At 53.4% G+C, this 21,348-nt stretch overlaps 2 protein-coding genes across 2 annotated transcripts in view; both read left to right on the top strand.

The window, feature by feature from the left end:
• EEF1D (eukaryotic translation elongation factor 1 delta) overlaps positions 1–21,348 on the top strand; it is a 420,646-nt gene that overhangs the window by 309,014 nt on the left and 90,284 nt on the right. The gene's annotated exons all lie outside the window — the stretch shown is intronic.
• Positions 837–21,282, top strand: GFUS (GDP-L-fucose synthase). Its single transcript, XM_050941195.1, has 11 exons — positions 837–941; positions 4,313–4,475; positions 9,033–9,147; positions 12,360–12,488; positions 13,812–13,885; positions 14,262–14,395; positions 17,601–17,665; positions 18,485–18,551; positions 18,924–19,003; positions 19,768–19,867; positions 20,424–21,282. Exons 2-11 carry the CDS (start codon positions 4,324–4,326, stop codon positions 20,477–20,479), a joined length of 972 nt encoding a protein of 323 aa, XP_050797152.1. The 5' UTR covers positions 837–941; positions 4,313–4,323; the 3' UTR covers positions 20,480–21,282.

The raw sequence follows: 21,348 nt of genomic DNA, 5'->3' as shown, positions 1-21,348 counted from the left end.
GGCTCAGGTGCTGAGGTGGAGTCATCATTCCTAAAGCATCAGGCCAGGCGGAGTTCAGGGGAGCAGTTCTAGTCCTGGCTTCCCCTGGGGAACTGTCACCGAGATGGGCCAGGGCCTTGGCACTTAGATCCAGACCTGGGCTTTTCCCCAAGTCAGGGGCGGTGTGTTCAGAGCTGGGGTTCTGCCTCAGGGTCGTTACCAAGAGAGCCAGGGCATTCAGCCCCCAGTCAGCACTTTCCCCAAAGTGCAGGGATGGGGTGGGCTGGACAGGGGCGGCTGAAAAAGTGTAAGACTGGATGGTAAAAAACACCCTTAGGGGGAGGGGGGCCAGATGCGAAGGGGTAGCTGGGGGTCCGTGTCCATGCGTCTGTCCAGCTGTACACATCCCTGTACGTGGTGGGCACTGGGGCGACAAGTGCCAGGTCAGAGCGAAATATTATTAATGCTTCATGAAGATCAGTGTGTCCGTGAGTCCGTCTGTATCCCCAGGTCTGTTTATCTCCCCTCCTCAGCGGTGTGTCTGTCCTACTGTCTTTCCCTCCACCTGTCTGTCTGTCCGCCCTGCCCGGCTCCCCGCATCCTCTGTCTGTCTCTCTGCCCCCCCCCGCTGTCTGTCAGTCCTCCCCGCCCCACCCTCCCCTGCACCCTATGTCTGTCTCTCTGGCCCCCCGGCTGTCTGTCTGTCCTCCCCACCCCCCTTCACCCTGCCTGTCTCTCTGCCCCCCACCCCGGCTGTCGGTCTGTCTGTCCTCCCCACCCTGCCCCCCTGCACCCTGTCTGTCTCTCTGCCCCCCCCCCCCCCGGCTGTCTGTCTGTCTGTCTGTCCGGACTCCACTTCCCAGGGAGCCCCGCGGGCTGCGACCTGCGAGCGACCCGGACTCGGAGCTGGCGGAAGCGGAGCCGGAGCCGGAGCCCGGGAGGGAGCGGCCGGCGCGGCACAGGTGGGAGCCGGGAGCCCCGGGGCGGAGGCATGGAACGGGGGGCTGGTATGGTATGGGGGGAGCAGAGAAGGAGGGGGGCTCGGTATGGGGGGAGGAAGGGGACCCGGTATGGGGCGGGCCGGTGGGGGTGTTGGTTGTGGTGGGAGGCGGGTATAGGGGAGCGGGGGGCAGAGAAGGAGGGGGCCCGGTATGGGGGGGGCTGGTGGGAGGCTGGTATGGGGGGAGCAGGGGGCAGAGAAGGAGGGGGGCCCGGTATGGGGGCGAGCAGGAGGAAGGGGGCCCGGTTGGGGGGGTGGGGGAAGTTGGGGCCCTGGCATAGGGAGAGGGAGAGGAGGTGGGGCCCTGGTGTGTGTGTTGGGGCTGTGGTGGGAGGCGGGTATGGGGGGAGCGGGGGGGGCTGGTGGGGGTAGGATGCAGGTATAGGGGAGCGGGGGGCAGAGAAGGAGGGGGCCCGGTATGGGGGCGAGGAGGAGGAAGGGGGCCCGGTTGGGGGGGTGGGGGAAGTTGGGGCCCTGGCATAGGGAGAGGGATAGGAGGTGGGGCCCTGGTGTGTGTGTTGGGGCTGTGGTGGGAGGCGGGTATGGGGGGAGCGGGGGGGGCTGGTGGGGGTAGGATGCAGGTATAGGGGAGCGGGGGGCAGAGAAGGAGGGGGGCCCGGTATGGAGAGAGGAAGGGGGCTCTGGTGTGTGTGTTGGGGTTGTGGTGAGAGGTGGGTATAGGGGAGCCCAGGTTCACAGGATACCCACATGGGTGTGGTTTCTGCCCCCACAAACTGCAAGCCTCAGACAGGCTCAGAATTTGCCCCCCTCCCCTCCCCACAGCCCCATTGGTCTGACTGGAGCTCCCCTGCCCCCCCCCCCCAAGTTTAGAAGTCACCCTAGGCCCGTGGATACCCATTCCCACGCAGGGTGCTGATGACTGGTTGGCCCTGCCTGGGAGCAGTGGGATGCTGGCTCTGCAAGGGGCCCCGGGGAAAGGTGGGGAGGTCGCTTTGCCCAGAGAAATCAGTGACACAGGGGATCTGAGGGTAGGTCTACGGTAAAACCCTGCATTGTGCGCCCGTGTAGCACTTCAGTGAAGACTCTGCTATGCCGACAGGAGGTCTTCTCCCGTTGGTCTTGTTAATTTACCTCGCTGAGAGGCGAGAGGGGAAAAACCTCTCCTATTGACATAGTGCTGTCCTCACCCAAGGTTAGGTCGCTATAAGTGCATCTCTTGTGAAAAATCCACACTCCCCTAAATGATGTAAGTTTGTAGTGTAGACCTGGCCCCAATATGCTTGTAACTTGGTTGCACTCTGTGCACCAGTCCTGAAACAGAGGTGGTCCCAAATAGCACGCACTCAATCAACTCTTCCAGAAATGTCAGCCCAGATGCCTGTGCCCAGTTTCCTGAAAGCAACTTTACTCCGAGAAATGACTCTGATAGATTAAGGCAGAGAGGAAACTCTCTTGCTGTTTGCAACAGCTCCCCCAAATTGAGACGCCATCACAAAGCTAACAACAGTACAGCATTTCTTGAAAGACTGAACACTAAGAAAAATAACTTGTAACAGCGCTATTGGAGACTCCTGCCATAACTACATTAATCTGAGTCATGGGATGGTGACTCAGATTAATGTAGTTCTTTCTTAGGTGCTTAGTTCTTTCACATTCGCAAATAAAATTCTTGAAATGGAAGTGCTGGGGAAGGGGCAAGCTGTGATTGATTAATTAATTAGAGATCCCGGGTCTGATTTATATCTGGCCCTTCATGCAGCTTGAACTGTGATACTGTCCAGTGTCTCTTTCTTTTTTGTGTTCAGGGCTCTGCAGGGGCAGGTATTAATCCAAGAAAACTCTCTCCCATAAACTTTTTTGAGAATCTCTTAAAAAATTTCTTTTTATGCTGGGCTTTTCCAGCACTTTCTGCCCAAACAAAACCTAAATGCGAGGTGCTAAAAGCGAGGCGCTGTCATGAAGTTTCAGTGATGCCCTTAACTTGAAGCAGCAAAGAGTCCTGTGGCACCTTATAGACTAACAGACGTTTTAGAGCATGAGCTTTTGTGGGTAAATACCCACTTCGTTGGATGCTTTGCTGCTTTTACAGATCCAGACTAACACGGCTACCCTCTGATACTCAACTTGAAGTGTGGCTGGTTTATTAAAAAAATAATAAATTTAAGGAACACTGATAACCTGAGGGGTTTTTTTTAAACCATTTTTTAAAAAATCAGTGCTCTTTTAAAACACCCTTCAACTAGCATGTACAAAAATATTTGTTAGTTGCTTAAATAAATTGCAAGGGTTTTTCTCCTTCTCTGATAATATTTCTAGATTCATAGATTCTAGGGCTGGAAGGAACCTTGAGAGGTCATCGAGTCCAGTCCCCTGCCCTCATGGCAGGACTAAATACTGTCTAGACCATCCCTGATAGACATTCATCTAACCTACTCTTAAATATCTCCAGAGATGGAGATTCCATAAGCTACCTAGGCAGTTTATTCCAGTGTTTAACCACCCTGACAGTTAGGAACTTTTTCCTAATGTCCAACCTAAACCTCCCTTGCTGCAGTTTAAGCCATTGCTTCTTGTTCTATCCTTAGAGGCTAAGGTGAACAAGTTTTCTCCCACCTCCTTATGCACCCTTTTAGATACCTGAAAAAGGTTTTCATAAGGGTCTTTTGGAAGGGTCTGGGACCAATACCACCTTAGCCTCTGCACACACCTGCTTGCTGTCTCTTACATTCCAGCTTTGCTGCTGCTGCCGCTGGTAAGGTAAACAGCCTCTTGCAAAGTGCTGCTAAATGCACAAAGGAAACAAACTAGAAAAAAGTCTCCAATTGCTTTAAGTTCTAGTGATCGTAGGGGTTACTTGCAACAATGGTAGGTGTTTTCAGGCTGTGACTTCTCTGTGGAGGATGTCCTTCTAATTCCCATAGAACTATCTCTGAGTCTTTGCTTTTATTAAAGAGGCCTTGAAAGATTATTAAAAGTTGTGCTTCAAAACAGGGGAAATTCCTCCTGCATCCAGCAATTCATTTAGCCAAACAGCCACTGGATGGCAGTGGAGTGATGGAAAGGGCACAGATTAGCCAGATCTCTTCCCCACTAACTGTGGTGCAGCTGCCTTGCAACAGCTGTTTCCCACTGCCCTCGTGACCTACTCAGGATCCTAGTTTGCCCACTATCTTCCAAGTGGGGGCTTGATGACCTCTCTGGTGACATGGAGGAAGTGAGAAGCCAGGTTTGCTCACCCTGCCAGGATCTCTGCCCCTGTTAAGCTCATGCATGCCCCTGGCTTCTGCAGTTGCTTCTGGCCAGGCAGGTTTGCAGCATGAATCTCAGTACCAAGATGATCTGGGATTAATTGCCTTCCCTCCCGCCCTGCAGATTTTGTAGCCATGGCAGAGGCAGAAGGAACGAAGCCAAAGCGCATCCTGGTAACCGGTGGCACCGGACTGGTGGGGAGAGCCATTGAGAAGGTGGTTGCTGATGGAGAGGGCAGGCCAGATGAGGAATGGAACTTCGTGTGCTCCAAGGATGCTGACTTAACGTGAGTCCTTAAGAACATAAGAATGGTCATACTGGGTCAAACCAAAGGTCCATCTAGCCCAGTATCCTGTCTTCTGACAGTGGCCAATGCCAGGTGCCCCAGAGGGAATGAACAGAACAGGTAAGCCATCAAGTGATCCATCCCCTGTCGCTCATTCCCAGCTTCTGGCAAACAGAGGCTAGGGACACCATCCCTGTCCACCCTGGCTAATAGCCATTGATGGACCTATCCTTCATGAACTTATCTAATTTCTTCTTGAACCCTGTTATAGTCTTGGCCTTCAGAACATCCTCTGGCAAGGAGTTCCGCAGTGTTACTGTGTCTTGTGTGAAGAAAAAGGTCTTTTTGTTTGTTTTAAACCAGCTGCCTATTAATTTCACTTGGTGACCCCTAGTTCTTGTGTTTATGAGAAGGAGTAAATAACACTTCCTTATTTACTTTCTCCACACCACTCATGATTTTACAGACCTCAATCATATCTCCCCGTAGTCATCTCTTTTCCAATCTGAAAAGTCCCAGTCTTATTAGTCTCTCCTCATACAGAAGCCGTTCCGTACCCCTCATCATTTTTGTTGATCTTTTCTGAACCTTTTCCAGTTCCAGTACATCTCCAATATCCTTGCTGCACTGGACTCTTCTTTGCTTGTTCGTTGTTGTCTGAAATGTCCCTATCCATGTTGGGGTGGCTTGCTGGGGGAGTGCCCTCACACTAGTCTCTGGAGAGCCGGGTTCAGAGCCTCGGCAGACAAGTGAAAATGACGTGGGTGGCGCGGAGGGCTGTGCCTCGTCTGAGGTCCTGTTACAAAACTCCCACGCGGTTCTGGAATGACAGGCAGTCTCTTCTCCAGAGATGCCCAGGAACAGAGCTAGCAATGGGCGCTGCTGGTGAGGAGCACTGGCAGAGCTGTGTGTGAAGTCGTAGTGCTGGAATAGCAGGGAGGTGCTGTATGTTAGGGTGGAGGTGCGCTGGCACAACTGCATGGCCAGAGCCTGACTTAAGGTGATGCTGTCAGCTGTTAGGGGACGTATTCCTTCACCCTCTCACGTCCCTGGTCCTTCTCGCATGAACAGAGCAACAATACCCGAAGTCCAAAGGCACAAACAATTCAATGTTTATTGGGGAGAACTTCCAGCAAGCATGATTCCAGTTTCCATCCTCAGTGTCCCCCTTCCCAGCTCTGACACCACAGAGCCTTGCCTGTGTCCCTGTTCCTGTTCCCATCCCCTGTTCCCATTCCCCCTTTAGCAAAATATGATCCCAATTCCCCCATCCCCAGTCCCTGTTCCCATTCCCCCCCCCTTACTTCCTGATTGACTGCAGACTATATAGTAAAACCTGAGTTTTGCTTAGCTATTCCTTAACCAATCATTTTACTAAAATTTAACTAACCAATCCTAACATGGTTATTTAACCAATTATATTCCACCACCTTCATTGGTTTACACCCAACAAAATTAGTTATACAGCAGACAGAAACAATCTCAGAACCAGACAAAGACCATGCAAATAAACATACAAAACAATACAGAAGTGAGGATTTCACAACTACATCTATACAGACATAAGGGTTTTCCAGCTGTGTATATTGATAAGTGAGTTCTTGCCAGACAGGATGCTATCAAGCTAAGTTTCCTTTTACATCTTCTAGGCTCTACCCTTTCTCTGGAGGTGATAGAAGTATCAGGGCAGGATTGTATTCCTAATAGCCCAATAGCACCTTATTTCAATGTGACTAGTTTGGAATGTGAGGATGTGACCAGACACTTCCCAGCTTATGGCTGCCTAACTACATCTTAGCTGACGGCCTTAGCATGTCACAGTAAGAGAAGGCCATTCCACAAACAGTGATTTTGATTCTTTCTTTTATACCTCTATAACTAGCTAAGTGATAAGAATACACCTAAATTCTTAATATATAGGCCTTTGCAGACAGGCCTGAATATCTGTATCCTAACATCAGCCCCTTACTTTCTTTCCTCCCGCTAAACGTGTGTCTGCACAGCAGAAACCTACCACGGGCTAGTCTACCTGAGCTAGCAAGCTGACTACGTATCTAGGGTCCAAGCTGGATTTGCACTATGCCCGCTGTGCTGTCTTCACTGCTATGGTTACCCACTGTAGCTGGATTCCAGCTAGCTCGGGTCGGCTAGCCCACGTGCAGCTTCTGCTGTGTAGACATACTCTAAGTGTGGAGGGTAGGAAAATCATGTTCACTTCTGGTTTAAACTGGCTTCTGGAGTAGTTGAGACAGCCACAGAATGAGCCCATTGCAGCTGCCTTGCATGTGTTAGTGCCAGCTTTGCTCCAGGATGCCAGCTCACCTCCCAGGTGCAGTGTCGTGAAACGAAAGCAAACTGGATGCATATTCAGAAGTCTGATGTCAGATTAACTGGAAGTGGCTGGCAACACGCGGCGTGTGGCTCAGAGGATCTGCCGGTGACTGGGGTCGTGGGGTTGATCAGGAAGCAGCTCTGTTCCAGAAGAAGTCAGGCAGAGGGCAGGGTCTAAGTGCTTCTATTCCATGGGCCCCTGGTGTAGTGGAAATGCAGTACGCAGGAGACCCTGAGTGCATTCTGGGTCTGGGCAGTGTTGATCCTCACGTAGACGGAGGTCAGGAATATTATGCCTTTAAAAAAGAAAATGGTGTGAGTGAGGGACGCTGTAGGACCATGCCAGGGCTAGGCTAAGGAGACCTGTCCTTTGGGTCTATCTGCTAGCTCTGCTGTTGAGCCCTCCATCTGCTGGCTTCCTATCCACATGCTGTTTTCGCTCCTGCAGCTGCCATGTCATTCGGTGCCGCCTGTTGTAGCACCAGGCAAGGAGCCTGGCCAATCCCAGCCAAGGAAAGTTGAAGGATACCCTCTCTTTGGCAATTCAGTCCTTGCTGTCACCGAGTCCAATCACATTCCCCCAAGTATGCCACTCCCCTGAGCCCTGCCCCCTTTCCCAGTGAGAGTGACCGAATAGATCCTGTCTGGTCCATCCAGGGCTTTCATCCTGTCTGGTTTTAGGGATATGCAGTGGTGGGGTAGCCATGTCGGTCCCAGGATATTTCCTTACACGGAGCTTTTCTTCAGGTCTCTCTCTCCAACAGAAGTTGGTCCAATAAAAGATATTGCCTCCCTCCCTTGTCTCTCTAATCATTCTAGTGGTGACAGCACACAACTATCAAACCCTCATGAGGCAAGAAGACTCGTTGTCCTTGTGCTGCAGGTTTGTTTGATGCTCCTTGTGCTAACAGGAGTGGCATTTAATCAGCAGCAAGATCAGCTTACTGCCTCCTGAGAACAAGGCTGGGAGCCAGGAACTCTTCGAGTTCTAACTCGCCCTGAGACTGACTCCCTCTTTGGCCTTGGGCAAGTCACCATCACCTTTCTGTGCCTCAGTTTCTCTGACAGTACAACGCACTGCTTAGGGGTGCTGTGAGGGCCCGTTAGTTACCTGTGGAAAATGCTTTGAGAATAAAAAAAGCTGTATAACTGACATGCGATGGTGTGTGTAAGAGAAATGGCAGACAGCAAAGGCCTATGAGATCAAAGCTCACCTGTGCCGGGATAGGTACCAAACACTCCACAATGGTTAGGCAGCTGCCATGCTGTGTCTCCTGCTTAACCCCTTGTTCAGAACTGTCTTAACAGACAGGACAGCGCAAAGTGCTGTTCATTGTATCCACCTGTTGTCTGTACTTCCTTTGGGTCAGGGAGGGTCTCTCTGTTACGTTTGAACAGCACCCAGCAGTCAGTGCAGGATTGTTCCCGCCAGCATATTTTCTTTGCTGCTTCTTTAGCCCCTTCCCTTGAGACCCACTCCTGCAGCCAACTCCTTTTTCCTGACGTCCGTCCCTAATCTTTCCTTTTCCATCCTGTTACTCCTAGTTCTCCTCCTTGGCACTGCACTAAGTAACTCCTCTCCCTCCTCAGGGTTTCCACTTCAGGTATTTTTACATTTATTGCTGTTCTTTCTGACAAGCATCCATAAGGCTTTCCCCAGTCATGGGCGCCACCACGCCGCAGCCTGTCAGCACACTAATGCTAAGCAGCATGTTGGGGCTCCTTTCCTGCCAGCGTTGCCCCTTGAGTTTTACCTGACTGGGAATTAAAGGGGCCAGCTATTGCCTTCAGCTTCGTTTCCCAGGATGCTCTTGCCATTGCTGTCCAGTTGGTTAGTTAATTGCTCATTAACGGTGCTTGCTGGGTCAAGGGTCTGGCACCAGGCTCCTTCCACGCCTCTTGCCCTGCCATCCGCTCCCATCTCATCGCAGCCAGCCCACAGCATGGTGTCCAACCAGCATGTGGACAGTCTAGTGGTGATGACACTAGTCTGGGACTTGGGAGATCTTTGGACTCCCTTTGTGACCTTGGGGAGGTCACTGTGTGCCTCAGTTTCCCACCTGTAATTTGGGGATAATAGCACTGCCCTGCCTCCCAGGGGTTGTGAGGCTAAATACATCAGACTGTGAGGTGCTCAGACACCATGGTCATGGGGGCCAGATCGGTACCTAGGATAGCTAGAATGTGCCCCTGAAGGTTCTGTTTGTTGTTTCCTCTCCCCTGTAGGAGTACTGCGGAGACCAGAGCCCTGTATGAGAAATACAGACCCACCCACGTGATCCACTTGGCAGCCTTGGTGGGAGGCCTCTTCAAAAACATCAAATACAACCTGGATTTCTGGGTAAGGGGCCAGGGTGGCAAATGCAAAGATGTAACATCTGGTCCAGCGAGCTGTCACTCTCGCTGCACCATGCAGTGTGATCGCCCTTTGCCCTTCCTCCAAGGACTTGGGAGCGCTTTGCAGACATTCATGAATTAACCCTCGCCACACCCCCTACCTCCAGGCTGTAGGTTAGTGTTAGCGCCACTGTAATTGTAGGGAAACTGAGGCACCGAGACATGACTTTCCTGGGTCACACATGGAGCGTGTGGCAGGGCCAGAAATAGAGCCCAGGATGCTCAGGCTTATTAAATGGGTGGATAAAGTCATTAACCCCTTGGGTGCTGGGCCTTCTGACACTGCAGGTGGGACTCCTCTCGTTGGGTTACCAAGACGTGTGATTACAGTGTATGGGCCATGTGAGTGCTGCTGAACTGGGAACCACTTTCCCACCAGGGCGCTTGTGGGGCTAATGAACTGTCCCCAGCACTAGCCCTGCATCCAGAGATTAACCCCAGGGTCTTGGCTGGGATGATTCTCTCCCCAGGCGCTGATGAGTGACTCTCTAATATGAAGGGGTGCAGCTTATTAGCAGCTGGTGTTGGACCCCTGGCAGGGGCGGATCCAGGCCCCAGCACGCCAAGTGCTTGCTTGGGGCGGCATGCCGCGAGGGGCGCTCTGCCGGTCACTGGGAGGGCGGCAGGCAGGTTGCCTTCGGTGGCATGCCTGCGGAGGGTCTGCCGGTCCCGCGGCTCCAGTGGACCTCCCACAGATGTGCCTGCGGAGGGTCCGCTGGTCCTGCGGCTCCGGCGACCGGCAGAGCACCCCCCCACGGCATGCAGCCGTGCTTGGAGTGGCGAAATGTCTAGAGCCGCCCCGACCCCTGGCCCTCCTCTCTGAATCACACACGCACACACCAGGTCAACCTAGCTTGGATAGATTTCTTGGGGCTGGCCCATGTGGTTCAGCAGCCTGCAGTCACCTTACCTGTAGTACAGAAGAACAGCCCATGGTGATTACAAGTCCCAGCATGCAATGCTCCTCCTTGATCTGAGCAGTCTTCGCTCAGCTCCAGGTGGAACGTTGCATTCTGGGATCAAGTATCAGAGGGGTAGCTGTGTTAGTCTGGATCTGTAAAAGCAGCAAAGAATCCTGTGGCACCTTATAGACTAACTGCTGAGCTTCAGTTCATCTGCAAATTTGACACCATCAGCTCAGGATTAAACAAAGACTGTGAATGGCTTCCCAATTACAGAACCAGTTTCTCCTCCCTTGGTTTTCACACCTCAACTGCTAGAACAGGGCCTCATCCTCCCTGATTGAACTAACCTCGTTATCTCTAGCTTGCTTGCATATATATACCTGCCCCTGGAAATTTCCACTACATACACCTGACGAAGTGGATATTTACCCACGAAAGCTCATGCTCCAAAACGTCTATTAGTCTATAAGGTGCCACAGGATTCTTTGCTGCATTCTGGGATGTGTAGTCTTCACATGGTGACTGGGATCTGCTCCTTCCTACTCACATTAAGTGCAGTCCTTCGGCACCTGGCAAGTTGCTGATACAGCCCTGGACTGGGTAATGTGTGGCCCTCCTGGCTTGCTGCTCTGTGTGCATATCTCCTTTTCTGGTCTCCCTTCACCTGGCTGTGGATCAGCATTGGGGAAAAAAATGCTGGTCCATTCCCGGCCCAGCCCAGTACATGCAGTGGCTGTGCCTGAGGAGGGGTTGGGGAGTGACAGTATGAAAGGACTGTGCAGGTAGCAAGTCTGCATAGGGAAGCGGGCCTGAAAGCCCCATTGCACCAACACAAGCAGCTGAACACCCTGAGTTGGGGGCAGTGACAGCCCTCTGGCAGGAGCTGTGGGTTGGGGAGTGGGGCCCTCGCTGTGTCCAGAGCTGACATGGCTGTGAGAGAGGTGGAATGCAAAGTAAAGTCCAGACCTGAGTGGTTGGAGCTGATCCCACTTCTGACTCCAGAGGCAAGCTTGGGGTCTCCCCCAAGGACTATCCCTTCAGCAGTGGTGAGCTGCCAAAAAATTAACAACCGGTTCCCTCCTCCTCACCCCACAAGCGGGTCGTGGCTCTCCCCCACCCCCCCCATGACTCCTGCCTCATCCACCTCCCCACGTTCCTTGACACCACACCCTCCGGGACTCCTGCCCCATCCACTCCCACTTCCCTGTCCCCTGACTGCCCCCTGCCGCCCCATCCAATCCCTCCTCTCATGCCTGTGGCCCCCCAGGACCCCTGCCCCCATTCAATCCCCCTGTCCTCTGAGCGCCCGACTCCTATCTGCCCCAACCCCTATCCACCTACCCTGAACTCCCCTGCCCTCTTCCAACACCCCCTCCCTGCTCCATGCCTCCATACCACACTGGAAACCGGGCTGGGGGTGATGGGCCGGGCCGGAGCTGCTCGGCTGGGGGTGCCTGGCCGGAGTCGGGGCCATGTCGGAGCCACGCTGCCCGGCCAGCCAGAGTCAGGGTCGGAGCCGTGCCGTGCCACCGGGGCCGGAGCACGCCGCCTGGCTGGGACCGAAGCCGGGGCCGGGGTGCCTGGCTGGGGCCGGGGCCAGGGCCAGAAGTGGGCCAAGCTGCCGGGGCCGGGGCCGGAGCTGGTCTGGGCCTGAGCCGCACTGCCCGGCAGGAGCCGGGGCCGTACCGTGCTGCGCTGCTGGGGCCAGAGCCAGGCCACACTACCTGGCCAGGACTGAAGCCGGAGCCAGGGCCGAGACCAGGGAACCGGGCCGCACCGCCCCTCCCCAGAGCCCTCCTCACTTCCTCCCCGCCACCTGTGCAAAGCCGCCCTTCTCAGCCCTCCCAGGCTCCCTGTGTTCAGGGGAGGAGGCAGAGGTGAGCTGGGGCTGGGGGCAGGGCGGGGAGCTGCTGGAGCTTTACTTGTTGTTAAATTGAAAAGCCCTTTTAGAACCAGTTGTCTCGTGTGGGACAACCGGTTCTAAAAGGGCTTCTAAATTTAACAACCGGTTCCCGCGAACCGGTGGGAACCGGCTCCAGCTCACCACTGCCCTTCAGCCCTCGGCCATTCAACTCTGGTCCCACCAGTGAGACTAGCCTGGCAGCTCCATGGCGACCCGTTCCCCATCCTGAGCCTGTGATGTCAGAGACGGGGCAGGTTCTTGACATGCTGGAAGGCCCGGGTGGGTCATGCGGTAACTGATGCGAATATAATGGGACTCCTAACTCCCTGCTGGGTATCTTTTCCCCAGCGGAGAAATGTGCACATCAACGACAACGTCCTTCACTCAGCGTACGAATTCGGAGTGCAGAAAGTCGTCTCCTGCCTTTCCACCTGCATCTTCCCGGACAAGACCACCTATCCTATCGACGAGTCCATGGTAAGGGATGGCCTTCGGGCTGGGCACGCAGCACCCTGCCTTACAACTCCCGTCGCTCACTTAGCTTCGCCTTTGCTCCGCCCAGAGCTGGTTAAGCACAGTAATGTTGGTTAAGTTACCGTGCACCTTGGAGTGGGAGATCATTGGGGGCTGCCTCAGGGCAGCGGGTGGACAACTTACTGTGATGCCAGTTATGCTGATCTGAGAGAGTGACAGCTGGTCATCTTGGCTCTGGTTTTCTTTCCCGCCCTGGTTGGCTGACTCGATGGGTGGTGGGTGATGGGGAGAGCAGAGCTGACCCTTCCGGCTAGCGTCCTGTGTGCCCTGGGACTCCTGCAGTTCTCTGATGCAGGCCTGTGCCGTAACCAGTCAGCTGCATCCTAGTTCTCTGCACCGCCGTTGGGGCTGTCCCTCACTCATTGCACTGATGTGCACGTGGGGTCAGGCAGAGTGAGGAGCGCCTGCCTTGCTCGACAGCAATCCCTCTGGCCAAACAAGGAGCAGGATCATCAGGTCCAGTGCAAGTCCTGTCCCAGCCTCCTCGGGCAGCCCTGCAGCACGAGCTCAAGAGGGATAAGGGGACATAGAGGATTCCTGCCATCTCTGCCTGCCTGTGACTTGTCTTTGATGCGAGCTGAGCACAGGGCTAGCAGGTGGTGACAGCTCCCCCTTCAGCGGATAGAGGGGCTCCAGGAGGCTGCTCTCCCTCTCCAAACTCAGGATATGTCTACGCTGCACAGCTAATCTGGGCTCTTACCTGGGTTCTAGCCTTAACACCAGCCCTCTCCTCCCTACTATCCACCTTCAGAAATGTCTGGCCTGGCCTGGGGGGTGCTTTAAGCCTGGGCTAGCTGACCCAGCTGGGAGTGTAGTATAAGTCAGAGCCCAGGATCTGGGCTGGAACCCACCTACTCTGCAGTGAGGATGCAGGCTAAATCACGCGAGTGCCAATAGTCCTCCAGTGCCTTCCCACAATCCCTTCCTGAAGGACAGATAAGTTCTCTTGCAATTGACCTGACTGACTGGGGGAGGGGGGGAAGAATCCTAGAGCATCTTGTCACAAAGAACCATGGAATACTCCCCCTAAACACACACAGGCGAGTGCAGAGACAGCGAGGACATGGGGGCACGGAGAGAGCTTTGCTGTGTGGACGCTCACACTCAGGTTAGGCTAACCCGGGTGTCAAGCTCCCATGCAGACATAGCTTCTGTTTATTCTCCCTGCGTCTCCTTCCCCTTGAGGCCAGGCAGCGGAGGTTGAAACCCCATTTTCATCAGGCTGACATTACTTTTCCCAACTGTGCCATCTACTGTGTTCCCCAGATTCACAATGGGCCCCCGCACAGCTCCAACTTTGGGTACTCGTACGCCAAGAGAATGATCGACGTTCAGAACAGGTATGGTCCATTCCCTCCTCACTCCACCCCAGCCCCAAGCTGTGAGGCTCAGGGGAGGGACTTACACAGTCCATATATCTCTGTAAAGACCTTTGGGATCCCTAGATGAAGGACTGTATAAATATTATCACTGTCACTATAGGATAATTCCTTCCCCCTGTGCTCTCTGACCTCAGCAGGCACAGGGAGTGAGAGGCTAGGGGTGGATGGAACTTGCAGGGGCCCTGAGGGGACTGGCCGGCCTCAGTTCATTTCCCTAAGCCCTGCTGGAAGAACCGAGGGGGACAGTGACTTGTGCTCGCAGCCCTCAGCTGCATGGAACATGCCACTGAGCTAGTCACTCACCTACCCTGGCCCTCTCTCCCGCTTCTCCCAGGGGGTATTTCGAACAACACGGCTGCCGATTCACCGCCGTGATCCCCACCAATGTCTTCGGACCACATGATAACTACAACATCGAGGACGGGCATGTCCTTCCGGGACTGATCCACAAGGTGTACCTAGCAAAGAGTGAGTGGGGAGCCTTCATTCAGCTCTCAGCTTCATCGTCCACCCAACAGGGTTTTGTTGCTAGGGCAATATGGGCAGCAAAGACCATTCCTGCTGTGGGGAGGGAAGTCATGTGACTTGTTTGCTCCTAATGAAACTGTGACATTCTTCGCATCCTATCTCTAAACCAGGGGTCCCCAACGCAGTGCCTGCGGGGGCATCTTAATGTGCCCATGTCCTGGCCCCCAGGAGAGCACCCGCTGAAATGCCGCCGAATTTTAGTGGCATTTTGGCGGCAATGCCTCTTGATAACGTCACTTGTCGATGGCAAGCGGCGTCATCGAGAGGTGTTGCCGCCGAAATTCAGCCGCATTTCGGCGGGTGCTCCGCTGCCGCAGTGGTGCTTCCTCTGGCGCCCACCAGAGGAAAAGGTTGGGAACCACTGCCATAAACTATCTGAAAGTGTTGCTGTGTGTTGTTACACAAGTGCCATGTTCCATCCCAGAACTTGCTGCATTTCTGCAGTGGGTGAATGGATCCTCGGGTGTCCCTTACCTTTTTCAAATGTGTGTTACCCAGCTAATGTTAGTGAAGTGCTTGGAGAGGCATAGCTGAAGGGGCTACTGTAAATTATTTGGTTTGCAAAATCCTTTTCTCTTTCTGATCTTTGCCTGGCCGCTTGGTGTGCTATTGAGGTTGCTGAGGTGACGGTGTTTCATATCTGCAGATAAGTTGAGTAGATACCATTCAGCGCTGGGCTAAGAGGATGGTCGAAGCTTGGTCCATCCAGAACGTTTCTACATCTCTCAGCGTGGAGGATTGCCGTACTGAATTTACGTACGCAAAGCAATAACGTCCTGGGAGTTTCTGGCCCTCATTTAGGAAGGGGGTTGCCCCATGAGACGATCAGGGCTCGATTGATCATGGGGCTGATTTTCTAATGAAAGCATTAGGCATTTAGTAAGCACAAGTTGCCCTTTGCTGCAATTGTAAGTGGTGACGATGTACGTTTCTGTAGAGCTCCACAAGCCCACATGCATCACCACTGAAATGCAGGTGCCTCTGGGGTGGAGGACAGCCGCCAAGTGAACACCCAACTGTGAATGGGAGATGGAGGGGAATTTTAGCTAGGATGCTAGGGCAGATCCCTCCCGTATGTGCCATGGTTTCATTAATGGACACACGCACAGAGGATCCCAGGTCATGTCTCAAAGACACACACATGCAGCAAACTGCATGGAACCGATCCTCAGGTACAAGATGGGCTTGGGGGAGGGGCAGGAAATGGGAGAGTTAACCCATTGGCACCCAGAATGATCTGCATCCAGGCTGCAGTGTCACATTTTGTGGAGTCCATTGGGAGCCTGCGGGTATTTTCTACTGTACAACTAAATCTCCCTGCCTCTAACGAGCCATGGATGGCTCTGGGCAGCCCTAGCTGCAGGGTTGCTAACAGGGTTTTCTGCTATAGTTGTTGGATGGTAAGTTCCTGAGAGCCATGATGGTTGGATTCCTCCCTTCTCCCTTGGCTCTAGGCTGGGCATCGCCCCTCCCTGCAGGAGTGAAACTAGCAAGTGATTTCTGTGCAGAGTCAGGGAGGGGGTCCATGCTCAAATCTCAGCCAGTGAGGAACAGAGAAGGGCCATTCCAACTCCATGGTGTAACAGGTTCCCCCAGGATGCCACTTGGAAGTGGGGTACCACTGAGCTGCCTGATCCACCAGCCTGGGCTCCCTTTATACTGTGCTGCTGTGACAGGCTCTCAAGCCCCCACCAGTGCGCACACAGGTAGGGACACACTCAGCTGCAGAAACACACACACACGCGCTGAGATCAGCTCTGTATGGGAAGGCTCAGCGAAGGGATATACAGCATAAAATCATGAAATTTACCCCCTCCCTCAATGTGGAGGAAGGTATGCAACAGCCTTGCCACCCGCTCTCCCCGTTACAAATTCCATAAACTGGTTTTAGAGAAAACAAAACCAGAAGTTTATTAACTACAAAAGGGATAGCAAACAGATCAAAGCAGATTACCTAGCAAATAAAACAAACATGCAATCTAAGTTTAAGATACTAAAGAAACTGGTTACATATATACCTGCCCCTGGAAATTTCCACTACATGCATCCGACGAAGTGGGTATTCACCCACGAAAGCTCATGCTCCAAAACGTCTGTTAGTCTGTAAGGTGCCACAGGGCTCTTTGCTGCTTTTACAGCTCCAGACTAACATGGCTATCCCGCTGATACTTGGTTACAAGAAGTTATTTCTCACCCTAAATGTTGTTTTAGACAGACTTTAGAGACTCTTGAAGGCCAGATGCACTTGCTTGCAATTTAAAACTTCAGATATTTCATTCACAAGCTAGACAGTCTTCCAGCCGCGGTTTAGTCCTTCTCCCCTCATTCAGTCTTTTCTTAGATGTTTACAGCTCTCACCTTGGGCCAGGATTCAGTCAAGAGGGAACCATGTTTATGTCACTCCCCTGCCTTAAATAGGTTTTACATATGGCAGGAATCCTTTGTCTTCCAGTGTGATTCCCACCCCTAGTCAGTGGAAAAATACTGGTATGATTCCTGGAATCCAGTATCAGGTGACTTGCTCACATGACCTTGCAGCCATAACTCAGAGTCGGTTTGCAGCAGTCCCAGGAAGAACTTCTCTGTGGGTGATAAACATCTTCTGAGACCTCTTGTTCTCTCTAATGGTCCTTCCTCATAGCGAGCTATCTAGACTGATTGCATTCTGTTTGGTGTGTGTCCCCCAGGTGTAAACACACTTGTAATTGATACATAGTCAATATTCTTAACTTCAGATACAGAAATGATACAAGCCTATAAATAGGATAATCCTAATTCAGTAAATCATAAGCTTTCCAATGGTATCTCACGTGATCCATCTTGCAGAAAATACATCATGGATCTGCTGTAATTATATCATAACAATTTCTATGAAGAATATGGGGCGTAGTGTCACACATGGCTATTTACAGCCCCTTACGTCGAGCTGGAGCATGGCATGCTGGGATCTGTAGTCTCCGGGGGCTGCACCTCGGCTTTAGAGAGGAGAGCTGCGGTGTAAAGCTACCCTGGGCCAGGCCTGGCGCTCTGTTGCACAAGGGTGTTTGGATAGGGGGGTGGGGGCGGAACCTGTGGCCCATGGTTGACCAGGCCAATGTTGCAGCTGGAACATCCACTAATGGCCGTTCTTGTGATTGTCCCACAGAAAATGGCACAGCTCTCACTGTCTGGGGGACGGGAAAGCCCAGGAGACAATTCATCTACTCTCTGGTAGGCACGGCCTTCACAGAGTCCAGCCCATTTGGACTGGGCCCAGAGCAGATTTCAGACAGCCTGACCCCATGGCTGGGCTCTGGTGGGATGGGTCCCCCAGTTCCACCTCTGGGAGTGGGCGGTGGGAGGTGTGTTCTGATCGGCGGGGGTTGCTGGCAGAGGGGACTCTGAAGCCATGTGACCCTTTGCAGTGACACGCTGGCATATGCCTAGGCTATCTAAAACCCTGGCCTGAGTGTGCTGTTAGCTCCCTGCGCTCAGGGACAGACTGTTGCTGTTATATAAGCCACGTAAAGCTGTTAAGATGAGCAAGGGCTTCTGACAAATAACGAGCAGTAAACCTAGGACAGGTCCCAGATTGCACATCCAACCCTGCGCACTAGCTGGGGAGAGGGGTTCAGCTTGGCCCTGCCTTGGCAGCATGCAGGCGTGGGCGCTCAGGAGCTGGGCCTTGGTGGAGGCTGCCCTTTGGGAGGTATCATGGTTCTGTCTGTTAGCATGGCCTTGTCTACTGGAATGACTGTGTTTATTCCAGCCAAGCCAGGGCTGGGGTCTCTTTAAAGGCCATTTGTAGCAAGGCTCAGAGGGGTAGCTGCAGAGGGAGGGAGCTGGCAGCTTGGGGAGCGAGAGACTGGAGCTGTGCCTGCTTTGCCCTGCTGTAGCAGGCTCAGCTTCCTGGCAAACAGCCCCCATACAACATCCCCGGCCTTCAGTAAAGAGGAGCTTGTGTCTGTGCCCTGAGCTAGGATCCTGTGGCTTTCGGGAGGGGAAAGGGAGGAGACAGAGGGACTGAGAGCTGCTCCTTTGTGCCCACAGGACCTGGCACGGCTCTTCCTCTGGGTCCTAAGGGAGTACGACGAGGTGGAGCCCATCATCCTCTCAGGTAAGGGGTCCCCCGTGCCATCGCTCTCCCTCTGACGGTGTCACGACCCTGGTCCCTTTGGCAGATGCCCTCAGCTCGTATTGCAGCACTGGGAGGGGAAGTCCCATTCCCCACTCCTCCCCATGCCGTCCTATCTGCTTCTGTAGCAGGGTCAGTGCAGAACATCCCTCTCCTCATCACCTCCCACAGGCTGACCTAGAGCCTGCAGTGGTGGCATGAGGCAGCTGCAGGCTCTGGTCCCCCACCCTCCCGTCTCCAAGGAGAGGCAAGTGGCTATGAGAGCAGGGCGGGCAGTGGTGGGGCTTCCCTGAGGGTTGTGGCTGGCACCAGGGGCAGAAGAACAGCCTAGCCTCACCATTGGTCTCTGCTTAGTTGGAGAAGAGGACGAGGTCTCTATCAGGGAAGCTGCGGAGAGTGTCGTGGAAGCCATGGATTTCAAGGGAGAAGTCATCGTATCCTTTTACAAATGGCTGCTCCGACTCCCTGCCTCCCTGAGCTGTGCCCGGCTCTCAGGGTCCTTGCCTGGCACCCATTCCCCACACTCGCGTGCACCCTTGGGAGGGGGAGAACTGTCGCATCCAAACAGCTAAGGCTTAATTCCCAGCTGATCCAGTGCAAGATTATTCCCTGCGGCATGTTCTCCAATGTTCGGTCTGGTCCAGCGTGAAATGGGTCAAGCGATGAGACTCCCATCGCTTCCCGCGGGTCGGTCTCTGCTGGGAGAACTTGTTCCATGGATGTTCGATCCGTGCTTGGAAGTTGGGGCCATCGAGGTCTCTGCGATCTGATGGTAACCCTGGTGCCACCTTGGAGATAGCGACTTCCATTCGTGGTGCAGCTGAGAGGGTGACCGCAGTTGCTGCTCGCACGGGACATTCCAGGTTTGGCTATGGCCCCCTTTATTGTCAGCCTCTTCCCTGCAAACAACGGGTGCGAGGGATCTCCCTCCTGTGGGATCTCTCTCTGCTCACCCCTGTGTCTGGCTGGTCAGAACTAACCAACAGCAAGACCTTGTGGTTAGGGCCCAGGGCCTGCTGGCAGGACCGAGACAGCTGCAGACCTTACAGAAAGGGACACGTAAAGTAGACCTTTGCTACCAAGGCCCCAGCTCTTGTCCTGCCTGGCTGCTACCAGTGGGGGTCGCCCCGGAGTAACATTAGGTTCGAACTTGGCAGAATTCTCGTTTGTTTTCCCTTACACCCCCCGCTGTGTCCAGTTTGACACAACGAAATCCGACGGCCAGTTCAAGAAAACAGCCAGCAATGGCAAGCTGAGGCGGTGCCTGCCCAACTTCCAGTTCACGCCATTCAAACAGGGTAAGGCCGTGCTGGTCAGGAGTTGCTCTAGCTCTCCTGCCCCTCGGTGGGAACATCCACTGCACTGCATCAGCTGCATATGTCTGATCTCACCTCTGCCCTCCAAAGGAGTCTGGTAGGGTTTGTGGGGAAGGCCTTCTCCCTCCCGCGGGTGCTGGGAACTTGGTCCCACAGCCTCAGGCATCACCGTGGTGCATGCACCACAAACGTGAATGCAGCAAGTGTCTAAAGAGATGCTGTGAGAAACCCCTGTGAGCAGAGGCAGCAGCTCTGGTTGTAGGGGCAGGACAGTGCACTGATTGAAGCATTGGCCTGGGGGCTCAGATTTGTGGGTTCTGTTCCCAGCTCTGAGACAGCCTGTGACTTTAGATGGGTCACTTCATCTCCCTGGTCCTTTTCCTCCTTCTCCTCTAGCATGGCGACAATGATTCTTCCACTTTCCTAGCTCAGTGAGCTGCAGCCAGTGGCACAGCATTAACTGGAGGGAGGGAGCCGCTGCTGGTTGTGATGCTTCGGGCTGTATGGGGGTCTAACTGCCTTCCCCCTTCCCCTCCAGCTGTGAAGGAAACATGTGACTGGTTCAACGTGCACTATGACATCGCCCGGAAGTGACCAGCACACCAAAGCCGTTGTGATTATCGGAGGTTCCTCTGAGACTCAGGGTTTTCCTTTGCTGGAGCAGAGGAGGGGATGCGTGAGGTTGTTTGGGGCTAGCTTTTCCAAAGTAGAATTTGTCTGAGTGGGGTGGGGAATGGAATTGGGGGGCAGAGAGATCCTGAATGGCTATATCACAGATAAGCTCAGCAAACATGAGTGAGACGTGTAGCATTAGGGGTGGAGATACCCTCTCTTTCTCTGTGACACAGGACTTATACTACTAATCATCTCAGCCAGCCACGGGTGTAGAACTTTGTGGGGTGGAATGGGGAGAAACTCTCTGTTCAGGGATCAAAGTGAATCTTTGTTAAAAGATTCCAAAAATGCAAAGACTGAGGCTTCCCCCCAAATGCTTCCAACTTTTCTCCCTGTGGTTATAAATATCCCAGGAACTGCAGCCTGAAGAGCCCCTCAGGTTCAGCTCTAGCTTAGGTCAAAAGGAGTTTAGTAAGGGAAGTCTTGCCTAGTGAGAACTCTGTTGGGCTTCCCCCAAAGACACCGCCCTGGGAGAGGCCGGAGGGTTAGACGTGAGGGTTGAGGTACCTGGAAGTTTACATGCTGCCTTGGCATCATCTAATGAATATTTTTAAAAATAGACAGAGCCTCCTCTCCATCAGACCTCATCACTGTTCTCACTGGATCCCTTTATCTTGCCTATGCTGTTGTCACCTCATGTTAAGCTGTAATTGGTCAGGGTGCCAATCAAGTGTAAAGCAGGCTGGAGTTAGGTTTAGAATAAATCAAAGCTGATTTTTTTCCTTGTGTTTATGCTCTTGTAAAAACAAGATGAAGGTGCAGAGTGTTAATCCTGAACCAGAGCTTGG

This window comes from Gopherus flavomarginatus, chromosome 2 (genome assembly GCF_025201925.1).
Source record: "Gopherus flavomarginatus isolate rGopFla2 chromosome 2, rGopFla2.mat.asm, whole genome shotgun sequence".
In the NCBI taxonomy this organism is placed as follows: domain Eukaryota; kingdom Metazoa; phylum Chordata; order Testudines; family Testudinidae; genus Gopherus; species Gopherus flavomarginatus.
Note: the sequence above shows the minus strand (reverse complement) of the source record. Positions and strands in the feature narration are given on the sequence as shown.